Source organism: Alnus glutinosa, chromosome 4 (genome assembly GCF_958979055.1).
Source record: "Alnus glutinosa chromosome 4, dhAlnGlut1.1, whole genome shotgun sequence".
In the NCBI taxonomy this organism is placed as follows: domain Eukaryota; kingdom Viridiplantae; phylum Streptophyta; class Magnoliopsida; order Fagales; family Betulaceae; genus Alnus; species Alnus glutinosa.
Window position 1 is genome coordinate 30,956,050 of NC_084889.1, and position 27,932 is coordinate 30,983,981.

At 38.1% G+C, this 27,932-nt stretch overlaps 3 protein-coding genes across 4 annotated transcripts; 2 read left to right on the top strand and 1 right to left on the bottom strand.

Moving 5' to 3' along the window:
- Positions 1-1,101: 1,101 nt before the first annotated feature.
- LOC133865318 (uncharacterized) lies at positions 1,102-4,906 on the bottom strand. The gene is made up of 2 exons (XM_062301705.1): positions 4,605-4,906; positions 1,102-1,353 (listed from the first exon to the last, which is right to left on the bottom strand). The coding sequence occupies exons 1-2, from the start codon at positions 4,770-4,772 to the stop codon at positions 1,306-1,308; spliced, it is 216 nt and encodes a 71-aa protein (XP_062157689.1). The 5' UTR covers positions 4,773-4,906; the 3' UTR covers positions 1,102-1,305.
- Positions 4,907-6,187: 1,281 nt separating this feature from the next.
- LOC133866558 (mitochondrial import receptor subunit TOM7-1-like) lies at positions 6,188-6,709 on the top strand. The gene has a single exon (XM_062303118.1). The coding sequence runs from the start codon at positions 6,248-6,250 to the stop codon at positions 6,470-6,472; it is 225 nt and encodes a 74-aa protein (XP_062159102.1). The 5' UTR covers positions 6,188-6,247; the 3' UTR covers positions 6,473-6,709.
- A 5,725-nt stretch (positions 6,710-12,434) lies between these two features.
- Positions 12,435-27,302, top strand: LOC133866038 (methyl-CpG-binding domain-containing protein 2). 2 transcript variants are annotated; one of them, XM_062302603.1, is made up of 5 exons: positions 12,435-12,588; positions 23,323-23,916; positions 24,837-24,890; positions 25,223-25,377; positions 26,848-27,302. In XM_062302603.1, the coding sequence occupies exons 2-5, from the start codon at positions 23,342-23,344 to the stop codon at positions 27,021-27,023; spliced, it is 960 nt and encodes a 319-aa protein (XP_062158587.1). In that variant the 5' UTR covers positions 12,435-12,588; positions 23,323-23,341; the 3' UTR covers positions 27,024-27,302. The 2 variants fall into 2 exon arrangements, with proteins under 2 accessions (XP_062158587.1, XP_062158588.1); XM_062302604.1 differs by having other exon boundaries at positions 26,851-27,302.
- Positions 27,303-27,932: the final 630 nt, after the last annotated feature.

Here is a 27,932-nt window from a genome sequence, read left to right on the forward strand (position 1 = left end):
TCTCATTTTTTAGTGGAATAGGTATTCCTCTTCGTAAAGGAATACCTATTCCAAGGAATAGACCCCTACCAAACAAAAGAATGACTATTCTATAGAAATAGTAATTCCATACCAGGGGTCTATTCCGCGAACCAAACAAGGCTTAAGGGTTTGAAGGGTTGCTCCCACTGAGGGCGGCCTATACGAATCACCCTAGAGGTGGCCGGCTCCTTCTCTAGGGTGGCTCGCCGCCACCCCCATCTAGGACGGCTCGCAAGCCACCCCAGAGCAAGGGGTTGGTGGTGAGCCACCCTTGGCCTATAGCGGTGGCTTGCAATGGGACTGGGGCTAGCGTACGACCACCCCCAGCCCATAAGGGAGGCAGCGAGCCACCCCAGAGGTTGTTGCCAAAACCCCTATTTTTCATTCTTTTTAAAAAAAACAAAATAAAATAAAATTTGAAGTTTTTAATTTTTAATATATTAATTTTTTTTATTGAGGATGACACATATCATGTTTTTATTGAATTGACGTAGCAACCTAACGATTTCTGTTAAATTTATAGATAGAAAACGACTTCAAGGAATAGTTTGTAATTTTCACCTACCACAAAGACCTTACAATTATTTTTTATACCACAATGAGTGATTTGTAATTTAGAACACTCATAAAGATCAATGGTACAATTTTTCCTTAATTATTTAATTAATACTTTGATAGTCCTGATATGCAGACTCAAATTTTCTCTCAACAAGTAGGGCGTACCACTTCAAATATTTAACTAAAAAAAGGAATAAACTATAGTCAAAGTTCGAACTCATGATGTCTAGTCTGACAATATGTTAAATCACCATTATTCCTAAAAGCTTAAACAAATCTAGTCAGATTTTGGTCAGTGATCCAGTTGCCAGGTATTATGGACATGACCTGGGCAAGTTGTAAACGTTATGTGAAAAAGTAAAACTGCTGATGAATATGAGACATATAGACTAGATGTATAGAATACCTATTTCAAACTTCTCATCTAAATGAATCAAACTTGTTCCTGAACATATAAGATTAGCATTCAGCAGTTTGAAAACAGGTATTTCAACTGTAAAAGGGCAACCAAAGAGAGTGAACTGATCACAAAAGGCAGAACTTGGTCATCAAATATTCAGTATTCTTGACAGCAAAGTACAATGAAAACTGACTGAACACCACATGCTACAGAGAATCAAAGAACAGCAAGTACTTTCCCCGATTATGAAAATTACCATTTATGTGGTCCAATAGAGAAACCTAGTTCTTCTACTCCCACAATTATTATGAAGCATTCCTGAAGTCTCACAGAAACTTCCTGTAGGGTCTGCCTGCATCCTCGTCTTGCATATGCTGTAACCACGGTTGACAAAATGTTAGCATATTTTGAATCCTACTAAAACAAGAAGCAAAATTAAATACTAGACCAAATAGTTATTTTTTCAAATAGTTAGGAGAGAAGATTGAAAAAGACAGCCTTGAATGCATGCATTACAGTTAAGTTATCAGACGAAGATCAAAATTTGCTTCCGAATTACTCTTGGAATCAATTCATATGTGCTGAGAAGAAAGTTCAACAGTATAACTTTCTTAGTACAGTTCTACGGTTAAAATAAAGCCATATATTAAAAGAAAATTACAGGGGCAAAATCACATTTTACAAGCTTCTTGGTAAAATTTGCTGGTAAAAAGTAGATCAAGATAAACATGACATGGGACATGAATACATAAAGCAAACACAAAATAGAGGCAAATTGCTTACTGAATCAGAAAAGAAACAAACAAAAAGTAAAAGCAATTTCAAGATGTCAAAGATACACGATTGTAATTTGTATGTACAATAACAAACAAAGTTGACCATCTAATTAGTATCCATCAATGTTGGAGCAAATATAATATACCATATATAAAGATAATTACATGCCCCGAGAAGTAGAAACTAATGATCTTTCCCCACCACTACTAAAATTACACAAACTTTCACTATAAAGCAGTGAGTAGAAGGCATATTATATAACTCAAAATAATAATACATCATGCTTCTAGAGTACAAGACTTCTCACATCTTTCTCATGAAACAAAATAAAAAGATCTTGTACTCAATTCCTCCCACTATACCTCCCCCACATATTACAAGGCACCAATTCTAGACCTCTCACATTAATAGGTCATTACCCAGTATTGATCCCACCAAAGCATGGTCTCAGTGTGATAACTTGGATACGGACCTATCCTCTAGCTATTTTGTTTAAACTGGTCACCTCAAGAATTGATCCATGCACTTGTGCTTGGTAGCCCAAGACTCTAACAATACACTAGACTTGCACTTGGCACCAGTAATGGACCTCTCACATCATTCTCATAAACCTTTTGCATTGGCTTAGAAACTTATAAACTCATATTATAAAGTGTAGCAGGTTTGTCAACCATTAAATCATCTTGTGCATACCTAAACTTCTCTTCATTTAAGTTTAAGAGAAGAGTAAGGTTTTTTCCTAAGAAGCACCTATAACAGCGTGGGACATGTATAAGACATGACATGGATATGGTGATAGATAAATTTTTGAAACTAGGATATGACACAAAGGGGAGGTGTCAATTAATTAATCAATTAACTATTATTTTCAGGTATATTTTAAATTAGTTTTCTGTTTAAAAGATGAAATAGTTTAACTACACATGTAAAGTTAATTAGAAGCAATGATAGAATCAATTATTTCCAAAATTGTGCCTCTCAGTATGTAGAAAAAGTTAGGAAAGGATATAAGAAGTAGCACCAAAAAAAAGAGGAAAATTATGCAAGAAACTAACTCAAAAACTCCTGGCCCCTATCACTAAAAAAGAAACATGTTTAATTTAGCATATAAAATGTTTAATTTAATTTAGCAGGCAAACTTTCTGTGTACTGGGATTGTGCCCATTTACGGTTTTTAATGAGATTGAATTACTTACTAAAAAAAAATAGCAGGCAAACTCTCTCTCTCTCTCTCTCTCTCTCTCACACACACACACACACACACATTTAGCAATTTATAATCCTTTCTTAAAGGGAAAGGCAAGAGAAGGAGGGCAATGGAGGGAGAGGAAGAACTGCAAATGATCAAATCTCTAAGATTTGAATCTTATCTATCTTTTCCTTTTTCAAGTTTGGCCCAAAAGTTGTTAAAATCCATTCCAAGACCCCACCTTTCAGTAATAATTTGTTTTTTTCACCCTAAAGTGTATCCCATAAGTGTCCTGCCATCTCAAAACCCGTGTATAATTTTCAAAACCCTTTTCTTTTAAGTTTTCAAACACATGTCCGGCATGTATCTGACTGTCTGAGCTGTGTTCATGTCATTAGGTGTCTGACACCAATATGCAAGGCCTCTTGGAATGTCCATGTCACAACCCAATAATGCGCTAGCTAGGGGTGAAAAGGCGGGTGATTAATAACCACCTACTAACCGCTAACTGCCAGCCTTATTCCCATGAACCTACAACTATAACAATCACTCAGGAGACAGAAATCTTCAGTAAGAACTTCCAAGAGAATCATAATTGCTTTTCTTCTCATTGGAGAAAACAAAATAAATCATGAGGTCAAGGGAGTAATTTGGCTCTTTTCTTTTCTTTTCTCTTTCAAGATTCTTCCTTTATCATCAAGAAAAACAATGTTGATAAATGAATGACGGTGATTTTGATGCCACTCTAGTTGTTCTTGAAAGACTGTGTAGCAAACAACGGTATGTCACTTGATAAACAAACAGACCCAGATGTAGGTATGTGTATCAGGAGGAAAAACTAGTTTAAAAAAAAAAAAAAAACCTATTTTATAACAAGGCTCATTATACTGTCGTCAAGCGACCTGTTATTTGCATCAACCTTGCCCCTGAATTATCTCACCCATGGAAAGTTACAGCTCAAGATTTTACCATATCAACTACATTACATGTATCTATAAACTAGAACCTCAACTGTAGAACACGATGTTTTCCAATAATAATCCACATCTCTCACCACCAATGTGTTACCGAACCGACACACATAACAACAGCCTTACTGTAACACACTGCTAGAGTAGCATTGTTGAACAAAGTTTCAATGCTCAAATTTTAGTATGAATAAATCACATAGCATAAAGAACCTGTAACAAATGAATATCTCTCAACTTTTGAATTCATGAGATCAAATAAGAAAAAAAAAATTGAACAAGAAAACAGTTGAAGTTTATGAAATCAGCAATCTTGTGATAAATTTATGTAAATGACTGAGGCTTGCCACACAGGTTATTTTTAATCAAAATTTGAGCGCTCATTTTTTTCAGAAATGATCTGAATGTGGAAATCGAATAAGATTCTCACCCCTAGATTCCAACAAAAATACGATCAAATACCACAATCGTAGCTACAAGGTCAACTCGCACAATTCGAATCATCATTATCATCAACAACAACAACTCAGATGCAAGCAGAGGGATTCGGTTAGATTCTCACCCTAAGATTTCAAGAAAATTACAACTACAATCATCAGGGGCACTAGCAACAGATCCGACGGAGAGACACGAAAACAAAACGTGAGCGTGAAATGAAATGAGTTTGAGTTGATTAGGGGGGAAATCTTACGAATTCACGAACGATGCCCTTGTAGACGAGGATGGGGACGACGAGGCCGAATATGCCGACGAGGGCAAAGTTGCGTCGAGTCCATCGGAAGTTGAGCTCGAGGTTCTCTCGGGCTGCGCCCCACTCCTCTATGAACCTGTTCTTGTTCGTCTCCATTCCTCCCCCCATCTTCTCTCTTTCTTTGCTCTTCTCTACCAATCCTCTCCACCTGCAACTGCTTAACTACACTCTCCCTCTCTCTCTCTCTCTCTCTCTCTCTCAACTTTTTCTTCGCCTATATCCAGGCCGTTTGGCTGCAGGAATGAGTCTATCCCTCGAGTTTCTCTTTTTCTTTTTCTTTTTTTCCTTTTTTTTTTTTTAATTAAATTCTCAATCTCTTTTTCACGGATCATTTTATCTGTCTTCCCATCTGCAGTAGTAGACTATAAAGTGGATTTCACTTCAAAAAATTATGATTATGATTATGAGTATTCTTATGGGAGTAATTCTAAATGTCATACTCATGTCCCTCTTGTGTCCCTCTAAAAATGAGGTGGCTTTTAAAATCACCATGTGATCAAAATTAAATTTTGATCAATCACAAGCTCAATGGTAATTTTAAAAGCCACCTCATTTTTAGAGGGACACAAGAGGGACATGGGTATGACATGTAGCATTACTCATTCTTATGGTAATGCTACATACTACCCTTATGTTTATCTTTTGTCTTTTATAATTGATGTGGCTCTTAAAATTACTATTAAATTTATGATAGATCACTATTAAATTTTGATCCAATGGTGATTTCAAGAGCCACATCAATTATAGGAGGACAAAAGGTGGACATAAAGATGATATGTAGCATTACTCATATTTTCAAAATCATGTTATTTGAAAAACGATATTTTTATTGCTTGGTGTTTGGTACGACCGAAAGTTGTAGTCAAACTGAAAACATTTTCAGTTTACCAAAAAGACCTTTAATTTTTTGTAAAATGGTTTTTATTTTTTAAAACCTTAAGCCATTTTTTGAATTTGAGGTCTCCAGAAATTGTCGGAGTTTGTTGAAAGCTACTGAACCTTTACCGAAGTTCATCAAAACTTGCGACCAGTCACCAGAGGTTGCCGGAATCTGCCATGGTGGTCTCCGACCATTTTTTGCCATCGCTCATTTTCCGTAAGAGCTAAATACTTAAAATATTTTTAGAGAAATCAAAATGATTTGGTTGAAAATATTTTTAGACATAAAACATTTTATGTCGAAACAAAACAGAGCTTAAAAATCTATTTTAAAAAATATTAAAAATTTACCAATATTTATAATTTGAACCAAGGATATTAAAATTTTAATTTGAAAAATATTGATCATTTATACATGTTTATTTTTTGAAGTGTCCATATTGAAATGTATGGACTAAACTTACAATAGGATGATATTTATATCTTTCTCAAAAATAATAATAATAATAATGAAAATGAGTAGATTTTTTCCCTTAGGTGGAACCCATTTTTTATTAAACAATTAAGATCTACGGCTGTGACTACCCTGGTTAGATCCAATGGTCACGTTAGTGAGACCCATAATAAATCTCTATAGGGTTTTAGGTTTCTGCCTAATCAAATACCACCCGACAAGAGAGAAACCGTGAGAAGAAAAAAAATCAATGGCGTCTAGGGTTTCACTGAAGAGCAAGGGCAAGGCGAGCAGCAAGGGGTCCAAGGGCTCGGCGGAGGAGAAATCCACGGCACAAAGCCTCAAGGAGTGGAGCACCTGGACCGTGAAGAAAGCCAAGGTCATCACCCACTACGGCTTCATTCCTTTGGTCATCATTATCGGCATGAACTCCGAGCCCAAGCCCCACCTCTCCCAGCTCTTCAGCCCCGTCTGATCTTTGCTCCTGTACTTTCTGCAATACCCAGATCAGGATTTGGGCTCCTCTGTCATGGGTCGGCGCCTATTTGTCGAATCTACGTGATTTGAGTTTGGGTTTTATGTTATGTTAATGAAGTTTGTGTATTTTTATGTAATGTTTGGATGCCGAGAAAATCTAGGGAATAGGAAATAAAAGGAAGCTAGTTTTGAATATTAAATCTTTATTTTAATGCATTTTGATATTGCCTTACTATCTGCATCTAAATTCTAATTATTGATTATGTTTATAATTTATGCGATAAAATAACCTAATATGATTAAAATCTTGTTTGATGATTCTTTTTTTTGTTGGAGTTGTGTTTATCTTCTGTTTGGTTATTGAGAGAACGAAAAAACAAATGCAGAGAATTTTCTTTTTCTTTTCGTGAGTGTTTGTCCTGGCTGATTACAACCATACCCTGATTGAGGGGTTTGTCATTGATGATGCTTCCTGCTATGATGGATGTTTACTGCTAATTCTTACAGTTGAAGTTGAAGAATCACCATACGGAAAGCTCTAGCTATTGTTTTCTTATAGAGTTAGAATCACTGTTGACCTCTGTTTTGGTTCTGGAGAAATCTTAGGAAATTAGCTATATGGGGTTTTCTGTTGGTGGGGGAAGTTCTTCAAGGAAGTTAAAGAACTTGCCTCTCGGTGAGTGGAAATGAATTAGCACTGCAGTTATTTGCTGTTACTTTTTCTTTCTGTTAATAAATTATTTGGTTTCTCAAGAATGGAGTTGTGTTTACTAATCTGGTAATTTGAAAGATTTATTCAATGAAGCATTGATATTCAGTTATGATTTTGGTGAGATAATCTTGATTACTTTCCTGGTGGGTTTGTGCAAAGTCCTTGGCCTGCCCAGCAAAAGAAAATAAGAACTGATCCTGTTTATTATTATTATCTGATTTGTTTTTTCTTTTTTCTTTTTTGCTTGGTTCTTGAGAAAATGTAGGAAGAATAAGGAAATATGAAACTTTTTCTATGATCATCTCTTTCAGTTTCTAAAGACCGAATTTTCACTTTCATTTATTTAGTGTCCTAAACAATACTGACTACTTTAATGCTCTCTTTGATGTCTGAGAGGAAGTTACTGAGAAAGTCGAGCATCAACTTTTGAATTTATGTTTAAAGTTGATTTCATTCTCAGAGAATATTAAATTAGTATCTGCAGAATATGCAGAATATGTTGTTACTGAGAAAAAAAAATGCCTCCAATTGAGCGAGTGGTTTGTTTTCATGGGTAAATTCTGAGAGAACTTCAGTTAATATTTTTAACTGTAGGCATTTTTTTCCATTTATTTTTTTACAGGGATCTTCAGTGATTTTTTTTTTTTTTTTTTTTAACTCTAATTACAATAGTCTAGAGTTTTTTTTAATGCTGTTTTTGCTTGGCAATTTACAGCCTTCACGTGGTTGTTGAGTTTGGGTAGGGGTAAAGCTACTCGTTTATTTTTTGGTAGGGTTAAAGCTACCCGTTTTTTCTGTTTTTTTATTTTTTTTTAAATTTTTTTTTGATATATGAAAACAAAATTATAACAACAAATAAATTACATAACAAGAGCTCGGCAATCCAAAAGTTAAACTAAGAATGAAAGTACGTGGGGACAATGCTTTCGAAGATGCGGACCTATTAGTTTCTGCACGGATGCTAAAAAACTGAGGTCATCAGTAAAGGTGATTTGAGATGTATAGAGAGTCACAAGGACCCAAACACCAAAACAAAGATAAACAAGGAGAAGTAACAACATAAAAGCCTAAAAACAAACACAAACAAAAAACAAAGATAACAGATAAACAGCAGCAGTGGAGGAAGGCAGGGTGGGAACCAATATTGACAGCGCGTGAGAACCACACGCTGCCAAGTGGTGGCCTCTCATCAATGGGAAATGACGGCGCCGACTGGATCCACCAAAAGTCTTGGCAGAGAAAGGCAGGGGAGGCGAGCGGAGCCACCACGCGCCAGAAAGAAAGAAACTCCCCCAAGCGCGTGTGGGCTACGCATCGGTGCGTGGGCGTAGGGTGGAGGAGCGACGACGATCGGTGGATGCAGGGGACGTCGGCGAACCCATTGATGAGGAGCGTGTCATGCAAAGATAAATAGAGAGGCGTAGATCTGAATCCAAAGATATCAAACTTACAATCTATCAAAAAATCACAAAACACACGGGGGATGAAGATGGAGCAAACTAGTAGCATCTGTTGTGTAGAAACAGGGTACAGAAAAAACATAGATTTTGCTAGAAAAAGTTCTAACAGGATAGACACCTCAAAAGAGGCAGAGGGTTCAGGAAAGGGTTGGAAGAGAAGTTTTTGACTTCCCTTCCAAATCCTTTGATGCAATAGGTGGGTGGATGAGGAGAATACCTCAAAAGAGGTAGTGATTACATGGTGAGACGGTACATGAAGGGGTGGGGAGGGAAGCAAACAGCCTCCCTCCCAAGTCGGTTTTTTTTTTTTTGTTTTGGTGTTTAAAGCACTTTTTACGGCCGATTTGGACATTTTATGAAATAATTCAACTTATATATATATATATACTTAACATGTTCTCATTACAAAGTTAAAAATAATACAAATTAGGTTATACGAGCCTAAACAAGTCGAGCTTAAATTTATGTGAGCCTGAATTTTTTTGTTTAAGCTTTGTTCATTTAATAAATGAATCGATTCCGAGTTAAGTTCAAACATGTTCACGAATAGCTCTGCTCGCTTATAGCCCTACTTGTAACCCTTCCATTTAAGATTATCTCTAGTTGCCTATTTTAACGGTGGTTTGTCCTCCAACAAAATATATATATATATATATATATATTTTGGAGTTATACATGTTTTTAAAGTAACATGGAATGAATCAGTTTCCACCATTTATTGTCTAAACATTCTATAAAAAGAATCACATAATTGGATTATTATTTTGTTTATTTTCCATTTGATTTCTATTTTCCATGTTTTTCCATTTGATGGATTAGATAACATAGAGAGCATTGAAGAAAATGCAATTCTATAAGAAACGGTAATATAACACAATCATAGGGCATTGAAACTGCATATCATATGGTAATGCAGGCAATCAAACAGGCCGGCCGGCAAAATAGATTGGCTTAAGGTGACAAATTTAAGTGAGATATTTATAATTAAAAATAATTACAACTAAAAGAAATACTATGTACCACCCAAGGAATTAAAAAGATAAATAAAATAAAATAGAAATTAGGAATAAGACAAATACAATAACCATGGCCTTCTCAACCACTCTGACCTCATTCTCTTCTTCTTTATCTGTACCACTACCATCTTTCTCATCCTGTCTTCCATATTTCTCCTCTCCTGGGTTGAACTTCGAATTCCTAGACCCCATTGTAGAACAGAGGAACAAGAAGAGATGGACAGAAAACAAAAAAAAATATATATGAGCTTGAGAATCTGAAAGCTGGGTTCAGAGGTTGGTTTGCAATAAATAGCAGAATAGAAAATTTCGAACGGTTTGTTTTTTTTTTTCTCCACCCGTGTCGGGGTTAATATTAGCAAAAGTTTATTTATAAAACGAGATATGATACGGTTATAATCTTTTTTCATTTAAATGACGAAACAACAAATGTCATCAAATCAGGCAAACATAGTCACCAAAAACCCCAACCGGCTGCGGACATTTCGGTGGTTGCAAAAAACCCAAAAAAATCCTTTTCATTTATAGTGAAATGAAAAAAATAAATAAAAAATAAATATATTTGCCATTTGGATTTTATTTTGTAATATTTATGACATACATAGTATCACGTCATTTACTAAAATGTGTAATGTGAAATGACGTGTCAACCTATTAACTATATTAAAAAGATGCGGTTAATGTCAATCTCTTGCACTTCTTTTTCGCAAGTCTACTATTCAATATGTAGAATTCACATGTGGCCCCACGGATTCAATGATAAATTTTCATATATCTTGTATGGCAATGAACATAAAATGTGCAAAAGAATGAAACCAAACATTTTTCATCTATAAAATCTAATCTGAATCATGAAATAGAACCTCTAAATTTCTTGTAATCCCAAAAACATAACTCCACCAAAAATAAAGAGAAAAACACAGTTTAGTACACAAATTTTTATTTTTAGTGTGAATTCAGTAGTATATCTTTATTAAAAAACTTTAGAGTATCAAGATCTTTTAATATTTGCAAATGAGATGTATTAGTTGCACAACCAAAAGTGCACAATTTTTACATAATCAATACACATTGGTGGGACCTATGCATGGTGAGACTCACATGCATGGGTCCCACCAATGTGTTCTAGTTGTGTAAAAGTTGTGCACTTTTGATTGTACAAAAATCATTTTCCTTTTCAAATAATCCCAATATATTTGTACATTTTGATCTTTAAAATTGTAAATTCTCAAATTATGTTAATTCATGCTGTTTTTTACATCGAACGATATGAGAAATGCTACCTATTAAAAATGTGACATGTTAACAATGAGAATTGAATGTATTTTTATCAGATTTTTATCATTTATATCGTAGAAAAGCTTTTAGTAAAAAGCTATCTTTTGGTTTAGTAAAGAAGAAACGTCATTTCAAAAGTGAATAAAAAGCCTTATGGAACGATTTTTTTTTTTTTTTTGGTTGCCTCAGTATCATGTCATATCTTTAATATGTTACATGTAGCATTTTTCACGCCGTTTGATGTAAAAGAAAAAAAAAAAAAAAAAACAAACATGAATTCACATAATTTGACAATCTAAAGTTTCTTTAAAATTGTAAAAGATCCTAATCCGAATTAACAATGCCACATCAATATAGTAGAATAACAGTGTGATATATGAATAAGAAAAATAATTTTTGCACAACATAAAGGTATACAACAAAACACATTAGTAGGACCCACATAAGACCCACATGCATGAGTCCCACCAATATATCTTGTTGTGTAGATGTTGTCTACATTTATATTGTGCAACTAACACATCTCTTTCAATAACCTAACATTTTTTTTTTCACTAAAAAACGAAATAAAACACCCTAAAACAGAAACACAAATCGGGATCGGCGTCGGGTGACTCCGTTGCCGGTGACGGCGCGTGTACCACACGCGCCGCCACTGAAGACCTCCTCAGCATCAGAAATCCACCAGAAGACCTCGGATCCACTGAAAAACCCCCAACCTCACCTTGGAAGACAAGCCATAACTCACACGTGCTGGACCAGGGAGAGACTTCCTTGTCGTGTGTAGGCCACGCGCCGAGCGTGAAGGACCGACACGGCCGTGGCTGGAGGCTGCTGGACCGGAAGAAGCCGGCGACCACTGCGGTGAGGCGCGTGTCTTGGAAGAATCCGTCGAAGTGAACAGATCTGACACCAAAGAAAGAAACCCAAACAGATAAAGATCAGGTCAGAGACTCTACCGAAAAAACACACCAAAAAATCACTTCCCAATCCAAATCCTATTTAGTCTTCTGTCGGGGAAAAACAACCACTACCGGATCTAATCCAGAGAAACAAAAAACTCCACAGCCCTAATGGCTGGAGGAAACAAACACTCCAATGGCACTAGCCAGGGAGAAACACAAAACCATCCCCAACCTAGAAGGGCGAGTCGGGAGGGGGAAAACACCACTGGGGAGGGAGGCGTGGAACCTCGCCCCCCACGAACAAAACTCTCAACAGATTCTCTAGGGCCAGCTGAGAGAGACGAGAGGGATTCATATGTCCCATTTTTTAAAAATAACCTAACATATTTTATATGTATAGCATTACCCTTCCGATGATTCCAATATAAAAGCAATTGGACAAAATTAGGCAACCCAATTACCGAACTCTACTCTAACGACATGAAGACATTTATTACATAAAGACACAAGCAAGTGGGCATTATCATGGGACCCAAAAATGCAGTGGCAAAACCGTAATATACGAAGATTAAAATAGAAACAAAAAAGACAAATACTCCATATTTGGCAGACGAGTTCGTAAGCGTCATCCTTCTAGGACAGTAGGAGCCCGGCAAAGAATTTCATCTCCAAATCTTTACGCTGACCCTACGATCTGCGCATTTCATCGCTCTAACGGCCCTGATTCTCTGTTCCTGATCTCTGTAACACCCTCTCTCTCTCTCTCCCTCTCTTTGCTTGTTTTCTCATGCACTTGGTTGTTTTGTTTCTGGGTTTATGTTTGGAGTGGTAGATCGGATTTTGGTTTTGTCTGTTTTGTTATATATCCTTTATCTTGTTTCCTCGGCAACCAAAGAGATCGTTAATGATTCGTAGCGCATATTATCGTGTTTGTGTTTGTGGGTGTGTTTTCTTTTGGGCATTTTGGGAAGAAAAAACTTTGTTCTTTTGGAGATTTGGTAGGCTCTTTTTCGTGGTCTGAAAATCACATTGTAAAGGGAAGGAAAATGTGGTTTGGTGCAATCGATTTCTTTTTTTTTTTCTTCCTTCTGTTGGTTTCCTTTTTACTTTGGTTCTCTGAAATTCGTTTCTTTCTCTCTTGATTAATATATGCTGTCTTTGGTTGGTTGGTGGTTGGAAATGCATATAACATAATTAGATTCGTTATTGTAGTTGAAACATATATATGTTCTAGCTTGATTCATTTCCACAGAATATCTTTTAAATCTTGTTCTTTTTGTTGATATTTTTTCTTTATGGGAAGACTTCACCTTACCACCCAAACTATCACCTCATTTGCATCCCCCTCTAAACTATCAATTAAATCAATTGATGCTCCAATTTGAAAGAATTATTGCAATGCACCCCGCCGTCTAAATCATTTGTTAAATGTGATGACAATTGCAATCGGTGAGTGGCACATGCTGCCTGGACTAATCAAGCTTATGAAATGATCAAGTCACCCCAGAGAAGTCTTTGGAGATGACATAATTTTGCCCCTATAAACCTCACAAAATGTCTGAAGTACCTTTGTTAATTCTTCTGATATGTTTGTAGCACCCCTTAAAAGTATGAAATGACCGAATCACTCTTGACAAGCCTCATGAAATGTGTCACTATTTCAAAAAAAGAAAAATAATAATAACAATATCAAAGTTAGAAATTTTTTATTTTTTTTATAAGTAATTGCAAGTATTATTAAAAAGCGCATCCTAGGTAACACAAGATGTATAGAAGAGAAACACCTAATTAAAAGAAGAGGCGAGATCTAGAAAAGCTTAAAAGTTAGAAATATTAAAATCAAAGACAACAAGCCAATGGTAAAGTGTCTTAAAGAACAAAGCATTTAATTCCACCGATGTCTACTCACGATCCTCAAAATTCCGATAATTTCTTTTCTTCTAGAGACACCACATAAGGTAAGACAGTATCATTTTCCATATTACATCAAAATGAGGCCTATCAACATGCCCTCTCCAACATGCAAAGAGGTCTACCACTCAACTAGGCATAACCCAAGCGAGCCCTACACTATTGAAGATAGCGTTCTAAAGAGCACTAGCAATCTCACAATGGAGCACAAGGTGATCCACTGACTCCCCACTCTTTTTACACATCCAGCACCAATCAAACCAGAATAATATGCATCTTCCTAAGGTTGTCTATGGTAAGGACCTTCCCAAATGCAGCCGACCAAGCAAAGAACGTCACTCTTAATGGGGCCTTATTCCGTTAAATACTCTTCCGAAGGAAATGAGTATTATCATGAGAAACAAGGACATTGTAGTATGATCTAACATCGAACAACCCTCTCTTGGAAGGTACCCAACATAGCTTGTCTTCACCACCCAGTCTCAATCTTAAGGAATACAACAAATTGAAGAACGAGTTAAGAGATAGCCCAATCGATTGGGGAGCATGTGACCTCCCAATTGAGCTCCTATAAGAAAGTTAACATTCCATTGATGAGAGGCACTTGAGAGATCCAAATAGTCTGCCACAGGAGCTTCCTTAAATCGGGCCATACTAAACAAGACCAAGAAAGCTATATTGAGGACTTGATCCCCACACTACATTGGTCATACTGAGCAAGACCGAGAAAGCTATATTGAGGACTTGATCCCCACACTACACATCATGCCAGAATCCAATTTTGGATTTGTCACCCACCACAAATCTAGTATGGTTAGAAAGCTTTCTCCAGTCCCTCCTGCTATTTTTCCAAAGCCCTACCCCATACAACCCATGGACCTCATTAAAATATCACCCACCCCACGAGCTGCCATATTTAGAATCCACAAGCACACTCCATAAGGCCTCCCTCTCATGAGCATAGTGGCAAAGCCACTTTCCCAAAAGAGCTAGGTTAAACAAAAGTAAATTCTGCACCCCCAACCCTCCTTCAGAAATTGGAGTACACATCTTAAGCTAGCTAACCAAGTGGAATTTCAACTCTTCACTAATACGATCCCACAAAAAATCCTGCTGCAACTTCTCTATGCGATTGACATCACCAACCGAGAGAGAAAAAAGAGACATGAAGTAAGTAGTCAGATTGGATTAAGTGCTTTTGATCAAGGTAACTCTTTCGACAAGTACATCATCTTCCATCCAGCCAAGCAGTGTTCTATTTTCTCAATAATGTCATCCCAAATAGATTTGGCCTTAAACAAAGCTCCTAGGGGAAGGTCTAAGTATTTCATAGGCAAAGGAAAAACCCTACAGCCCAAGATGTTACCCATACCTTCAACATTAGTGACATCTCCAACAAGGACCAACTCTAATTTAGCCATATTAATCATCAAACCTGAAACCACTTCAAAGCATAAAAACAAACTACGCAAACTACGTAGATGATTTGGATTTGCCTCACAAAAAAATAAGGTGTCATCCGCAAAACAAAAGATGAAAAATGTTGAGGGTACTTCCACTCCTAGATCCCACCGAGAAGCTTGATAATAACCCCCATTCTCTATAGCAGAAATCTTTTTACTTAACGCCTCCATGACAATAAGAAATAGAAAGGGGGACAATGGATCTCCCTGTCTCAAGCCACGGGAACTACTAAAGAATCTCGACAGAGTGTCATTCACCAATACAAAAAAGCACATCTAAGAGATACAAAAAGCTATCCAATTACACCATTTCTTTCTAAATCCGCACCTCCTTAGCAAATACAATAAAAAGTCCCAATTGACATGGTCATAGGTCTTCTCAATATCCAACTTGCACAACACACCTGGTTCCCCAGATCTGATCCTAGCACTTGTTGGCTATAAGGATAGAGTCAAGAATCTACCTATCCTTGATGAAAGCATTCTGAGGCTTAGAAATGATCTTCCTCAGTCTAATGTCGTTTTATTCCATAATCATCCCCACAACTCCCAAACTTGGAATTGGAATTCGAATCTCCAGTACTTTCCCAACTCGTACTTACCTCCAATCCGACCAAATGTGGCCTGTGTTGCTTCTTATACTCCACAATTACTTGGGCCATATGAAACAAACATTGCACTATGTGTCCAACAATCTACAGCCTCATCATCAGCCTCTCACTCATACTCAACCCTAAGATCGTAAAACCAATACCTATAAATGCCAAGTTCCCCTTAACATCCAATACTATCATGACTTCAAGTGTGACCAAAGGCTCCACAACTCCTTCAGCTACTCTATGGCATTTTCTTGGACTCGGACTGATGGCTCATAGGCATCATGCAGCAGTCGTTGGCATGTCAAAGGAATCGAGCTTCACACAGGGGTGGCAGCAGCAGGTGCCGAATGAATTGCAGCTATGGAGGAGGTTATTGGGTATGGATAAGGTTCAAGTCATGCACTTTGAAGAGGTTTTGGGATTGGAGGTGAATTTTTGGGTTTATGAATTTGTTTGGAATGATTGATTTGAAGGGTTGGATTGAAGAAAAAATTGGGTTTGCTTGTTTGTGAGTTTTGGTGTGTTTTGAGAGGCTAATTTGAAGGGTTAAATTGAAGCTAATTTTGGGTTCTGCAATTAATTTGAGAAAGTTATCTAAAGGTTTGTTTGGTTTCTGTAATCATAGGTGGGAGTGTGCATTTTCACTTTCTCTTGTTTTTGCTTCAATTCTTGCTTGCTTGTGATTGAAGTTTTGGTGATGGCCGTGTAGGGGTTGCTAGTTGACTCACGACAGAGTGCTCGTTCAGTGGCAGTGCTGCCATATGTGTGTAGGGATTGTAGATCAGGGTGCGAGGTTGAATAGGGGTGGGTAAAGAACTGATTTTTCAAAATCTGACCCGGTTTTGACCCGCATAGGTTGACTTCCGACGGTTCTCAGGTCAGATTATGGCATGATTTTTTAAATATTTTCGAAAAAATCAGAGTTCGAATTGGAATATGGCAGGATTTCCGATTCTGACCCGGCCCAACCTGACTTTTAAATATACTTTAAAAAGTGTCATTTTAGGTGAGCATATATTCTAATTTCCCTAACCTTATCCCTCACTTTTCTTCTCTCTCTAGCTCTCTAGACCGCAGCTACTACCTCAGCCTGCAGTTTCTCTTCTCTCAACTTTTTCTTATATAAGTTGTGTTCGAAGGTCTTCTCCAATCCTCATACTTAAGGCCTGTTCCTAAAAAGATGAAGACGAAGAACATATCTGTTCTTCATTCGAAGATGAAGAGAATGTTTGTTCTTTGTCGAAGAACAAGATCTGTGCTCTTGCCTAGGAGACCATTTCCAACTCTTTTGCCCAATTCTGACTCCGACTCTTGACATTTAGGAGGCGGGGTCAGATGGGATCGGAGGTTTTTATGTAAAATTTAGAGATTTATTGGATAATTCTGCCTACTTCAACCGTAGGGCAGAAACTGTATTTATAAGAAGAGAGTTAGTCCTTGGACAGGACTGTACAAAGCTATCGTGAAACCATAGAGAAGTCCTTTAGTAGGACTGTACAACCAGTAGATAAGGATTGTACAACCAGTAGATAAGAGACCTAAAACTATACAACTTATAGTAGTAGAAACATAAGATAATGTAGAAACCTAAAGCTATACAACTTGTAGTAGTAGAAACATAAGAGAACTAATTCTTGACAGATTTATCTTTATCAGAAGATAAAGATATATCTGGTCTAATACGCCCCCTCAAACTCGACGTAGGAAGTCTGACATTGAGGTTGAAACTAAGCTGAAGAAACCGGCTGGAAGGAAGAGCCTTTGTTAGGACATCGGCAAGCTGATCTTTGCTAGAGATAAACTTGACCTCTAGATACTTGTCTGCAACTTGATTTCAAACAAAATGATAGTCTATCTCAATGTGCTTTGTACGCGCATGATAGATTGGATTGGAAGTGAGATAAGTTGCTCCAATGTTATCACAATATAGGAGTGGTGCTCGTGGAAGAGAAACACGAAGTTCTTGGAGAAGGGACTGGATCTAAATCAATTCAGCAGAAGCATTTGCAAGGGCTTTATACTCGGACTCCGTGCTTGAACGTGACATAATGGGCTACTTCTTGGAACTCCATGAAATCAAGTTTTTACCGAGAAACACACAATATCCAAACCTTGATTTCTTGTCATCTGGGCAACCAGCCCAATCAACATCCGAGAATGCAACAAGCTGATGCGAGGAGAGTTTGTGGATGCAAAAAGTGTAGTCAACTGTAGCCTTTAAGTAGCTCAAGATATGCTTGACAGCAGACCAATGAGGGTCTCTAGGATCTTGCATAAACGGAGATACCTTATTGACAGCAAAGGCAATGTCCGGTCGAGTGAGAGACAAGTATTGAAGTGATCCAATAGTACTGCGATAGAGAGTAGGATCTGTAATTGTAGAACCTTCAAACTTGCTTAGAATTGTGGAGGAGGACATTGGAGTGGCAATCGGTTTTGCAAGATGCATATTGGTCTTCTTGAGAATATCAAGGATGTATCTTTGTTGAGAGAGATGAAGACCATCCGAGGACCAAGTAGCTTCAACACCTAAAAAGAAATGTAGAGATCCAAGATCTTTGAGAGCAAATGATGAGTTTAGATCAGAAATAAGTCTAGAGATTGCATCTTTGTGTGAACTTGTGATGATTATATCATCAACATAAATCAAGACAAAGATTTTAATCCCATGAGCATTGTAGACAAAAAGGGACGAGTCGGCCTTGGAGCTTGTGAAATGTAATTCTAGAAGCTGTGTACTTAGTCTTGAAAACCATGCCCTTGGTACTTGTTTTAAGCCATACAATGTTTTGTGTAATTTGCAAACTGCCATAGGATGTGAAGGATGCTGGAAACGGGGCGGTTGTACCATATACACGGTTTCTTGGAGGCTGCCATGGAGGAAAACATTGCTTACATCAACTTGATGAATAGCCCAACCTGCAGAAACAGCAATGGAGAGCACTGTTCTAATAGTTATAGGTTTAATAACAAGGATATAAGTTTCAGAAAAATCAATTCCGGGTTGTTGATGGAACCCTTTAGCTACTAAACGAGCCTTGTACCGCTCAATTGTACCATTAGCCTTTTTCTTGATTCTGAACACCCATTTACACCCGACAATGTTCATAGATGGAGAAGGTGAAACAAGGGACCAAGTACCATTTTTAAGGAGGGCATCAAACTCCTCATTCATTGCCTTGCGTCATTCAGTATGCTTGGATGCTTAAGTGTAGCAAGTTGGCTCAATTTCCTGTTCCTGAATTACTGCCATGAGTGCTTGAGGAGGTGGATATTGAATTCGGCCATGTAAATTTTGTAGGTTTAAAAATTTGATTCGATGATCGGGTAGTCATGCCATGCACTCTTGGTTGGGGAAGTGGTTGGGAAGCAAGAGGAGAATCAAAAGGAACTAGAGCATTGGTATGTGAAGTGTCTGTGTTTGTGGTTGTGGAGGGTAAGGATGAGGGGATACAAGGCGAATTTGGCTCGAGAGAGGAGCTGCTGGTGGCATTACCTTGGGTGTTTGATGGTTGAATAAGAGGGACACAGATACTGGGATGAATGGGAGGGGGATTAGAAGATTGGTTTGGAATGGATTTGGAGAAGGGAAAGTTTTGCTCATTAAAGATGACATGCCGAGCAATGTAGACTCTACTAGATGGAATATGGAGACACTTGTATCCAAGATGATTCTTGCTATACCCAATGAAGACACACGATTGAGACCGGAAGGCAAGTTTGGTGGAATTATACGGGCGAAGGAAAGGCCAACACTCACAGCCAAAGACTTTTAGGAACTTGTAATCAGGTGAGATTTTGAATAAGGATTCAAAGGGAGATTTGTGCTTGGTAACTTTGGAAAGGAGTCGATTTATGAGATAGACTGTAGTCTCAAAAGCCAAGTCCCAAAAAGTGAAAGGTACAGAGGCAGTAGCAAGAAGGGAGAGACCAATTTCAACAAGATGTCGATGTTTTCTTTCAACAGATCCCATTTGATGATGTGTATGTGGACAACTAAGACGATAGGACACTCCCATGGTAGTGAGAGATGTTTGAAGAGGACGAAATTCACTTCCATCGTCACTTTGAACAGAGATAATTTTGGTACCAAAATATGTTTCAACAAGTTGCTTGAAACGGAGAAAAGTAGCACAAACATCATATTTTAATTTGAGAGGATAGAACCAAGTATATTTACTAAAATCATCCACAATACTTAGATAGAAACGATTATTGTTTACAAAGGTGATAGGAGCGGGGCCCCATACATGAATGAAAAGTAATTGCAAAGGATTACTAGAAATAGAAGGACTATAACTAAAGTGAAGACGATGACTCTTGCCCTATTGACATGATGAACAAACAGAAGATAACTTGGAGGAAGTCATGGGCAGTTTATTGGACTGGATAATTTGATTGATAATTGGAGAAGCTGGATGACCCATCCGGAGATGCCATTGGTCCAAGGGGACTTTTTCACCGAAATAGGCAACAAAGTTCTTGGAAGGAGCATGAGAGGAAGGCCATGGATAGAGGCCGGATCTACTCGGGCCTTGGAGGAGCAACTGGCGGGTGTGAAGGTCCTTAACACAGAAAAACTTAGGATGAAATTCAATGAAAACGTGATTGTCACGAGCAAACTGGTTTATAGATATGAGATTCTTTTGGATTTGAGGAACATGGAAGAGTGAATATAAATGAAAATTGTGTGAGGGTGTAGGCAATATACCACGACCAGAATGTAAGATTTTCAAACCTTGCCCGTTTTCGACTCGAATCGTGTCAGGTCTAGTGTATTCAGCAGCATTCAAGTTGAGATTTGATAGGTCATTTGTGAGGTGAACATTGGAGCCAGTATCCGAATACCAGGAGGAGTCAAGAGCAGGAGTTGCTGAGGCCATTTTGACATGCATCGAAGAGGAGTCATTCTGGTTGCTTTGCTCATACCTGAACCAGCATGTGGCTGTTGTGTGGCCTTGTTTGTGGCATACTTGACATGTTGGTCGCTAAGAGGGGGAGTTCCCGGATGAAGAAAATTGCTGAGGTGGTCCTCTGCCACGACCACGGCCTCTACCGCGGAAATAATTGTTGGTGTGTGGGCCAGTGTTGTATCCACGGTTGTTTCGGGAATATGACTGGCTCTGGCGTTGGGCAGTGTTGGCAGTGGAGATGTTCAAATCAATGGTTGATTTGTGTTGCTCCAAATGCATCTCATAAGAGAGCCTAAACCCATAGAGTTCATTGAGGGAGATGGAATCTTGTAGTGTGGTCACAGAGGTGACAAGAGAATCAAATTCTGGACCAAGACCAGCGAGTATAGTGAAGACAAGTTCCGAAGCTTCAATGGGTTTGCCAACCGCAGCCAAGAGATGTGAGAATCCCTGCGCTTTTTGATAATAAGCGGAGATCGTAAGAGCACCTTTCTTTAAGGTAGCTAATTGTTGCTTGAGTTGCATTATTCGGGACTGAGATTGAGCGGAGAAAAGAGTTTCTAAAGTTAGCCATACCTCCCGAGAAGCGGTAAGACCAATGACATGGGGTAGAGCTTCAACCGAGAGAGTGGAGATGATGGCGCTAAAGATCATTTTGTCTTGATGATACCAGAGTCGAGAGGCTGGATTTGCAACAAGGCCGGATGTTGAGTCTGGAACAAGCTGAGGAGGTCGTGGATGTGTTCCATCGACATAAATGAAGAGATTTTGGCCCTCTAGGAATGGGACCATCAGAAAGTGCCATAGGATGTAGTTGTCTTGGTTTAGTTTTTCCGAGATATGGTGATGAATATTCTGAAGAGGGACTGTGGTTGCGGAAGGGGTATAGGACGAAAGAGGGGGTGAGGTTTGGGTGGAGGATTCGGTTTCAAATGGAATTGCCATAGACGTTAGTCTTGAGATGGCTCTGATACCATGTAGAATTTAGAGATTTATTGGATAATTCTGCCTACTTCAACCGTAGGGCAGAGACTGTATTTATAAGAAGAGAGTTAGTCCTTGGATAGGACTGTACAAAGCTATCGTGAAACCATAGAGAAGTCCTTTAGTAGGACTGTACAACCAGTAGATAAGGATTGTATAACCAGTAGATAAGAGACCTAAAACTATACAACTTATAGTAGTAGAAACATAAGATAATGTAGAAACCTAAAGCCATACAACTTGTAGTAGTAGAAACATAAGAGAACTAATTCTTGACAGATTTATCTTTATCAGAAGATAAAGATATATCTGGTCTAATATTTTCGACTCTTCCTACTTCCTGATTGGCCCCATTCGTGTATGTCAAAAAAGGGGATACCTCAACGCCCGTGCTAGCTCTTAAAGGGAATATGCTATTAGTAGAGTTTCCAATCTTAAACATGTTGTACATAAGCTTAGAAAAGATGGACAAAGCCGGTGGTTAGGCAGACGCCCCATTGTTCGCCTTTCCGACTCTGATTGAGTCAGTGCTCAGCCCTATGGTTCAAAAGATAGATTTGGATTGGGATTAGGTGTTTCAACGGCACCTGCAATCCCATAATGGGAAATTTGGTAATTTTGCAAGCTTTGTTGGCCCAGACGACGGGGTTAGCAATTTCTGTTGCATTTAGTGGCTGATTTAGGCCCTGTTTATTAAACCCCTTCCCCCTCCCCTCCCCACCCCCTTTTCCCCCTGTCAGTACGGGTAATCAGGAAACTGAAATAGTTGGCTTCTTGAGAAGCCAACTATTTTATTCTATTCCTATTTTACCCCCAATATTTCAGTTTACTACCTTTTTTTTGTTCTTCATATTAAAAAGTTGGGGGTAAAATTGGAATAGACTGAAATGTTAGCTTTTGGAAGAAGTCAACATTTTATTCTATTCCTATTTTACCCCCAACTTTTCAGTTTATTCCCAACTTTTTTTGTTTTTCATATCGAAAGATTTGGGGTAAAATTGGAATAAAATAAAATGTTGGATTCTTTTTCAAACTTCTCTACTATCCATAGATTCCGTACTGACACAAACTGACGATGAGGAGGGGAGGGGAGGGGGAAGGGGTTTAGTGAACGGGGCCTTAGACATTGGGGGCATATTGCAAGAATTCTTTTAAGTTGACGTGCTAATCGAGTCAATTGATAGTTTGGTGGGCTGATTGCAAATGGAATAACATTTTGGGTTGGTAGAGTATAATTTTTCCTTTTTTTTATGGTGTTTTAATTCATGTTATTATTCTCTTTCATTTGCAGCACTTAGTATAGGATGATAACTGCTTTTAAGTGGAGTATTGCTCGATTTGTAGTGAGGAAATCAGTGTCACTAGATGCGTGCAAAGAGATAAATTTGTTTGTGAATGAGTTGTGTTGGTGGTGGTGATTGTTGCTGCCCTGCGACTTATGTCATTGTAGCATGCGTGTTGTTTGTGTTTGGTTTGTGTTTTTTAAAAGTAATGGATATGGAATGGTTCAGATTAACATGGTGATATATTTCTACACGTGTAATTGGTGTAAAGTTCTTCTATTGAATTTTGTGTATGCTTTGTTTTGGTGGTGCTTTCTGTGACAGGGTTTTGGGATCTTGTCAGATGCGGTCATCCCCTGAAAAGTTTTCCCCTAGGGTCAAAAAGGAAGAAAATGATACTCTTCAGGGACCCATAGACGTCTCTTCTTCTCCATCCTCTTCTTCAGAGGATGGGTCTCTTGAGACAGAGGATGAAGATGGCCAATCTAATGAGAATGCCTCTAAGCAGTTGGTGCTTTATGACCCTTCAGCTAATGGTACAGGTGCAATTGAACCTGTTCCCGACCCTATTCAGTCCCACCCTCTACCATTCCGAAGATGCTTGGCTCAAAATTCATCTTCCAGAGTTTTGCCATCTGTTGGGGCTTTCACTGTCCAGTGTGCCAAATGTTTTAAATGGAGGCTCATCCCAACAAAAGAAAAATATGAAGAAATACGTGAACATATTCTGGAACGGCCTTTTTACTGTGAAACAGCTCGTGAGTGGCGGCCTGATATATCATGTGATGATCCGGCGGACATTTCTCAAGATGGCAGCAGGCTCTGGGCAATTGATAAGCCTAATATTGCGCAGCCTCCTCCTGGGTGGCAACGGCTTCTACGGATTAGAGGTGAAGGAAGCACCAAGTTTGCGGACATGTATGTGTTCCTTCCTATTTGATTACATCTATAATGTGTAGGTAATTTAATCTTTTACAGATTTCTCTCTTTTTTACTTGTCTCACCTTTTGTTTGGAATTTTATTTTTTGACCTTAACTCTAAAAAGTCTGCATTCCTGCTGGGGTTATATCAAGGCTCAAAGAAATTTCGACATTGTTGTGGAATTATGAGGAGAAAATCTGAATGAATTCTCTGCAATGACTTATAAGCAAATTTTCCCTGAAGGGTGCTTCTCATGTCTCACTGTACTGTTCTAGGACACTTTTTCTAAGCTGAAGAGATCTCCCCTTCCTCTCTTCTGCACCCCCTCCCTCCCCCAAACACCCAACCCACACATTTAGACGCACTCAAGCACATGTATCATTCATTATCCTTGAAGTAGCTGGAGGTTAGAAGACCCCTTTTGAATTGCTGTTTGCTTGTGATCCCTTGGATATGTTAGGTATATAGTTGTTACTAGGTATGTGGCTAGGTGCTTCATATCTGTTGGTAAATGTGATATCTGAATGTCAGAGCTGGAGTACACTGTGATTGCTTTTATAGTAATCTCTTGATGCTTAATGAAATTTGTGCGAGTCATGTAATGTTTACTGTATACAAAGTCTTCTGATTACTTCCATTGGTTGCATCATGATGTGGTAATATCTTTTCAGTCCCATTTCCGAGTTTTAATATGAGGATATTTGGGTCTCTTATAGATGAAAACTGGATGAGCTGCTGCTGCTCTCTTCTGTTTGATATATGAGGTTTATCATTGGACCTAATTGTAGCTTTGACTTCTGCTTTCAAATTTTATTTTATTTGCTTTCAAATTTTTTATTTTGGAGTTTGAAGTTTTAGGTAAATGTTAGATTCAATGATCAACTTCATTCTAATTTGCTGTGTCCAATTTATACAGATATTATGAAGCACCATCAGGCAAGAGACTACGCTCAATTGTGGAGATCCAAAAGTATGTTGGTACCACCCATTCAAGTTTTTTCCTGTTGCGTTACTCTTGTAAAAATATGCGTAAATGAAGAACTAAATAGCTTGTGGGTGGTCAAAGTTTCACAAGCATAATGGGCTCATTTGACGACGCTTTTTAGGGTAGCTTTTTGCTTTTTTGCTAAAAAGCAAAAGCGTTAACAAACTACTCAAAACACAAAATACTTAAAACTATTTTTATCTTTATGTCACATCACAGCCAAAAAAAAAAGGTACCCTCTAAAAAGTTTTGTCAAATGAACCCAATGTTTTTCCCTATTTCCTTAACAGCCTTTTGTGGGGCTTTTGATTTTGCAGGTACTTGCTGGAACATCCAGAGTATACGAGAGATGGGGTAACTCTCTCACAATTTTCATTTCAAATTCCAAAGCCTTTGCAGAAAAATTACGTGAGAAAGCGTACTCCTCTTCTGACAGCTTCACATAACACTAGACCTCTTGAACCTGGTGAAGGTATGCAGAAAAAGCTACCTACTGCTTGAAAACAAATTGAAAATCCACTTTTTATAATCAACTCTGCATTTAGCTGAAGAAGAGAAAGCCCCACCTGTTTTAAGTTGTGGCTTAATTTCATTCAATCTGGTGGGGGCAGTCTTCGCATTTAGATTTGAGGCTTTTATTAAATGTCACTCTCGAAACTATCTTTGTACACAGAGTCCCCTTATTACAAGAACTCTGAAGCTTTTTATTCTGGTTTGTTTATTAATCGCCGTTTAATAATTAATGTAATTTATCCTCATATGGTTGTTCTAGTCTCTAAGATGGGATTCTCCTGAATATGGTATATCGACATTCTGAAATGATTATCTTCTGATATCAAAACCACAACAGTAGAAAGATGTTTTCAAGGGTGCCAACCTATGAAAGTTGGAGACTACGTTTCTGTGAGATGAATGTTAAATGGGCAAGAAGCCAGTAGGTTTAGATGGGGTACTCTTTTTTTTTTTTTTTTTGGTAATTACCTTTTCCCCCCATGAACTACCAAAAAATGCGCGATGCCCCCATGAACTACCAACTCGACCAAAATAGAGCATTCAACTACCAAAGACAACTATTTTTCCTCCTTCCGTCAGTTAGAGGGGTTAAAAGAAACAGTCAACGGGTCATGTGCCGTTTTACATGGGGGCATGTTGGAAGATAGTGATAGTTTATGGGGGGAAAGAGGAAGATGGTGGTAGTTCATGGGGGGAAAAGAGAAAGAAAATGAGGGTAAAACGGCGTGTGACGGTCACGTGACCCGTTGAGCGTTTGTTTTAACCTCTTTGACTGACGGAAGGGGGGAAAATGGTTGTCTTTAGTAGTTGAATGCTCTATTTTGGTCGAGTTGGTAGTTCATGGGGGCATCGCGCATTTTTTGGTAGTTCATGGAGAAAAGGTAATTACCCCTTCTTCTTTTTTTGTCCAGGACACCCTCCACCTTGTACTTGCTATAGAAGGAGATGCCATTTGAGCTAGAGTTCATTGGCTTAGATGGGAGTGAGACTTTTTTGGCAAAGGGTTTTTCTAATGCTTCCAAGTCATGTTCTTATGTTTTTTTATTTGTCATATTTACCCTTTATCCTTTTATGTTCTTTCAGTGGGTTTTATTTAAGGTCTCCTTACTATGGATGACTATTTCATTTTACCAGCCTCCGATATTTCATTTCTATTACAGTTCCTCTTTTGTCAATATTTCTTTAATCTTTTTTTTCCTTTTTCTGTGTGGGATGCAAATGATTCTTTAGAGAACTGGATCAGCAAAAGGCAGCATAGGAATAAGTGGAAAACCTTTTATCTTTCTCCATTACCTTAATGATGGCATCTTTTGCTGCATGGAGAAAACATCCATTACCTTAATGATGACATCTTTGCTGCATGGAGAAAACATAATAGTGCCAAACTAATAACAATTCCCTTCTTTTTTGTTTTTTTATTCTTTTGCAGCAGCGAGTCCCCTGGCATGGGCAGGTCCAGATGACTGTCCAGACTTGCAGCTTAATAGGCCAGGGCTGCTTCCTTGCCTTGAGGCCCCTGTTTTTGATCATGTTGATCGACCTGCAAAGAAGCAAGCTACAGCTGCCACAAAGGAGATGTACAGTAGTAAGCCAAACCATAATTAGTGACAATTCATGTTGTATCTCATCTTAGTTTGCTCCACATTACTGGATTCTGTTTCCAGAGAAAAAAATGGGGAATTTTGGTGTGAAAGATGAAATAGAACAGTTCAGGTTGGGGTTTAAGGTATTGTAAGCTTGGTTTCTGGGACTGTGTGAAGAACCCATATAAGAGAAAATATATGGTTTTTTGACACTATGTACTGTATCCAAGATCAACTGATTTTACACTTATGTACATGCATGACTTCCTAATTCAAGTGTGTGCATTTGCACGTCTGCTGATTCAGGTGAGTTTTGAATTTTCTCTTATTTGTTTCTGTTAGAGGATTACTATGCCTGTTTACGGTCCGTTGATGATGAAGTGTTTAGTTGTTAATGAAGGAAATTATTGAATTGCTTAGCAGTAAGAATAATGCTACTTAGTATATTATTATTTGAGTAACAAACAACTTGATAATGTAGCAATGAAAATCAGTCCTTGAATCAGCACTTGTTAAAAAAAAAAAAAAAATCAAGGGTTGATTTTACTGCTATGGTATCCCAATTGTATAATAGTCATATAACAATTTACTAAATAGCATTACTCAAGTCAAAGAAAAGAATGTAGGATCTTCTTATGGCCTATTTGGATACTTTACGCAAGAGGGATATTAATATATTATTGTGATGGAGAGCTGTAAAACTTGTGGAGAGTCCATCGATTATTTGTTCCTACATTGTGAGGTTGCTACAAAGTTGTGGAGCGCATTGTTGTAGCTGTTTGGTGTTGTGTGGGTTATGTCTCGAACGGTGAGTGAGTTGTTGGGGAGTTGGAGGGGGCAAATGGGCAACCGTTTGTTAGTGCAAATTTGGAAAATGGTTCTATTGTGTTTGATGTAGTGTCTATGAGAAGAACGGAATGCACACCATTTT

Bases quoted from the DNA above. Each gene is read 5' to 3' on its own strand.
- LOC133866558 (XM_062303118.1), top strand. From the start codon at position 6,248: ATGGCGTCTAGGGTTTCACTGAAGAGCAAGGGCAAGGCGAGCAGCAAG.
- LOC133866038 (XM_062302603.1), top strand. From the start codon at position 23,342: ATGCGGTCATCCCCTGAAAAGTTTTCCCCTAGGGTCAAAAAGGAAGAA. The intron at 23,917-24,836 runs GTATGTGTTCCT...CAATTTATACAG, and splicing joins AGCACCAAGTTTGCGGACAT to ATATTATGAAGCACCATCAG. The intron at 24,891-25,222 runs GTATGTTGGTAC...TTGATTTTGCAG, and splicing joins TCAATTGTGGAGATCCAAAA to GTACTTGCTGGAACATCCAG.
- LOC133865318 (XM_062301705.1), bottom strand. From the start codon at position 4,772: ATGGGGGGAGGAATGGAGACGAACAAGAACAGGTTCATAGAGGAGTGG. The intron at 1,354-4,604 runs GTAAGATTTCCC...CCGTGGTTACAG, and splicing joins AGGGCATCGTTCGTGAATTC to CATATGCAAGACGAGGATGC.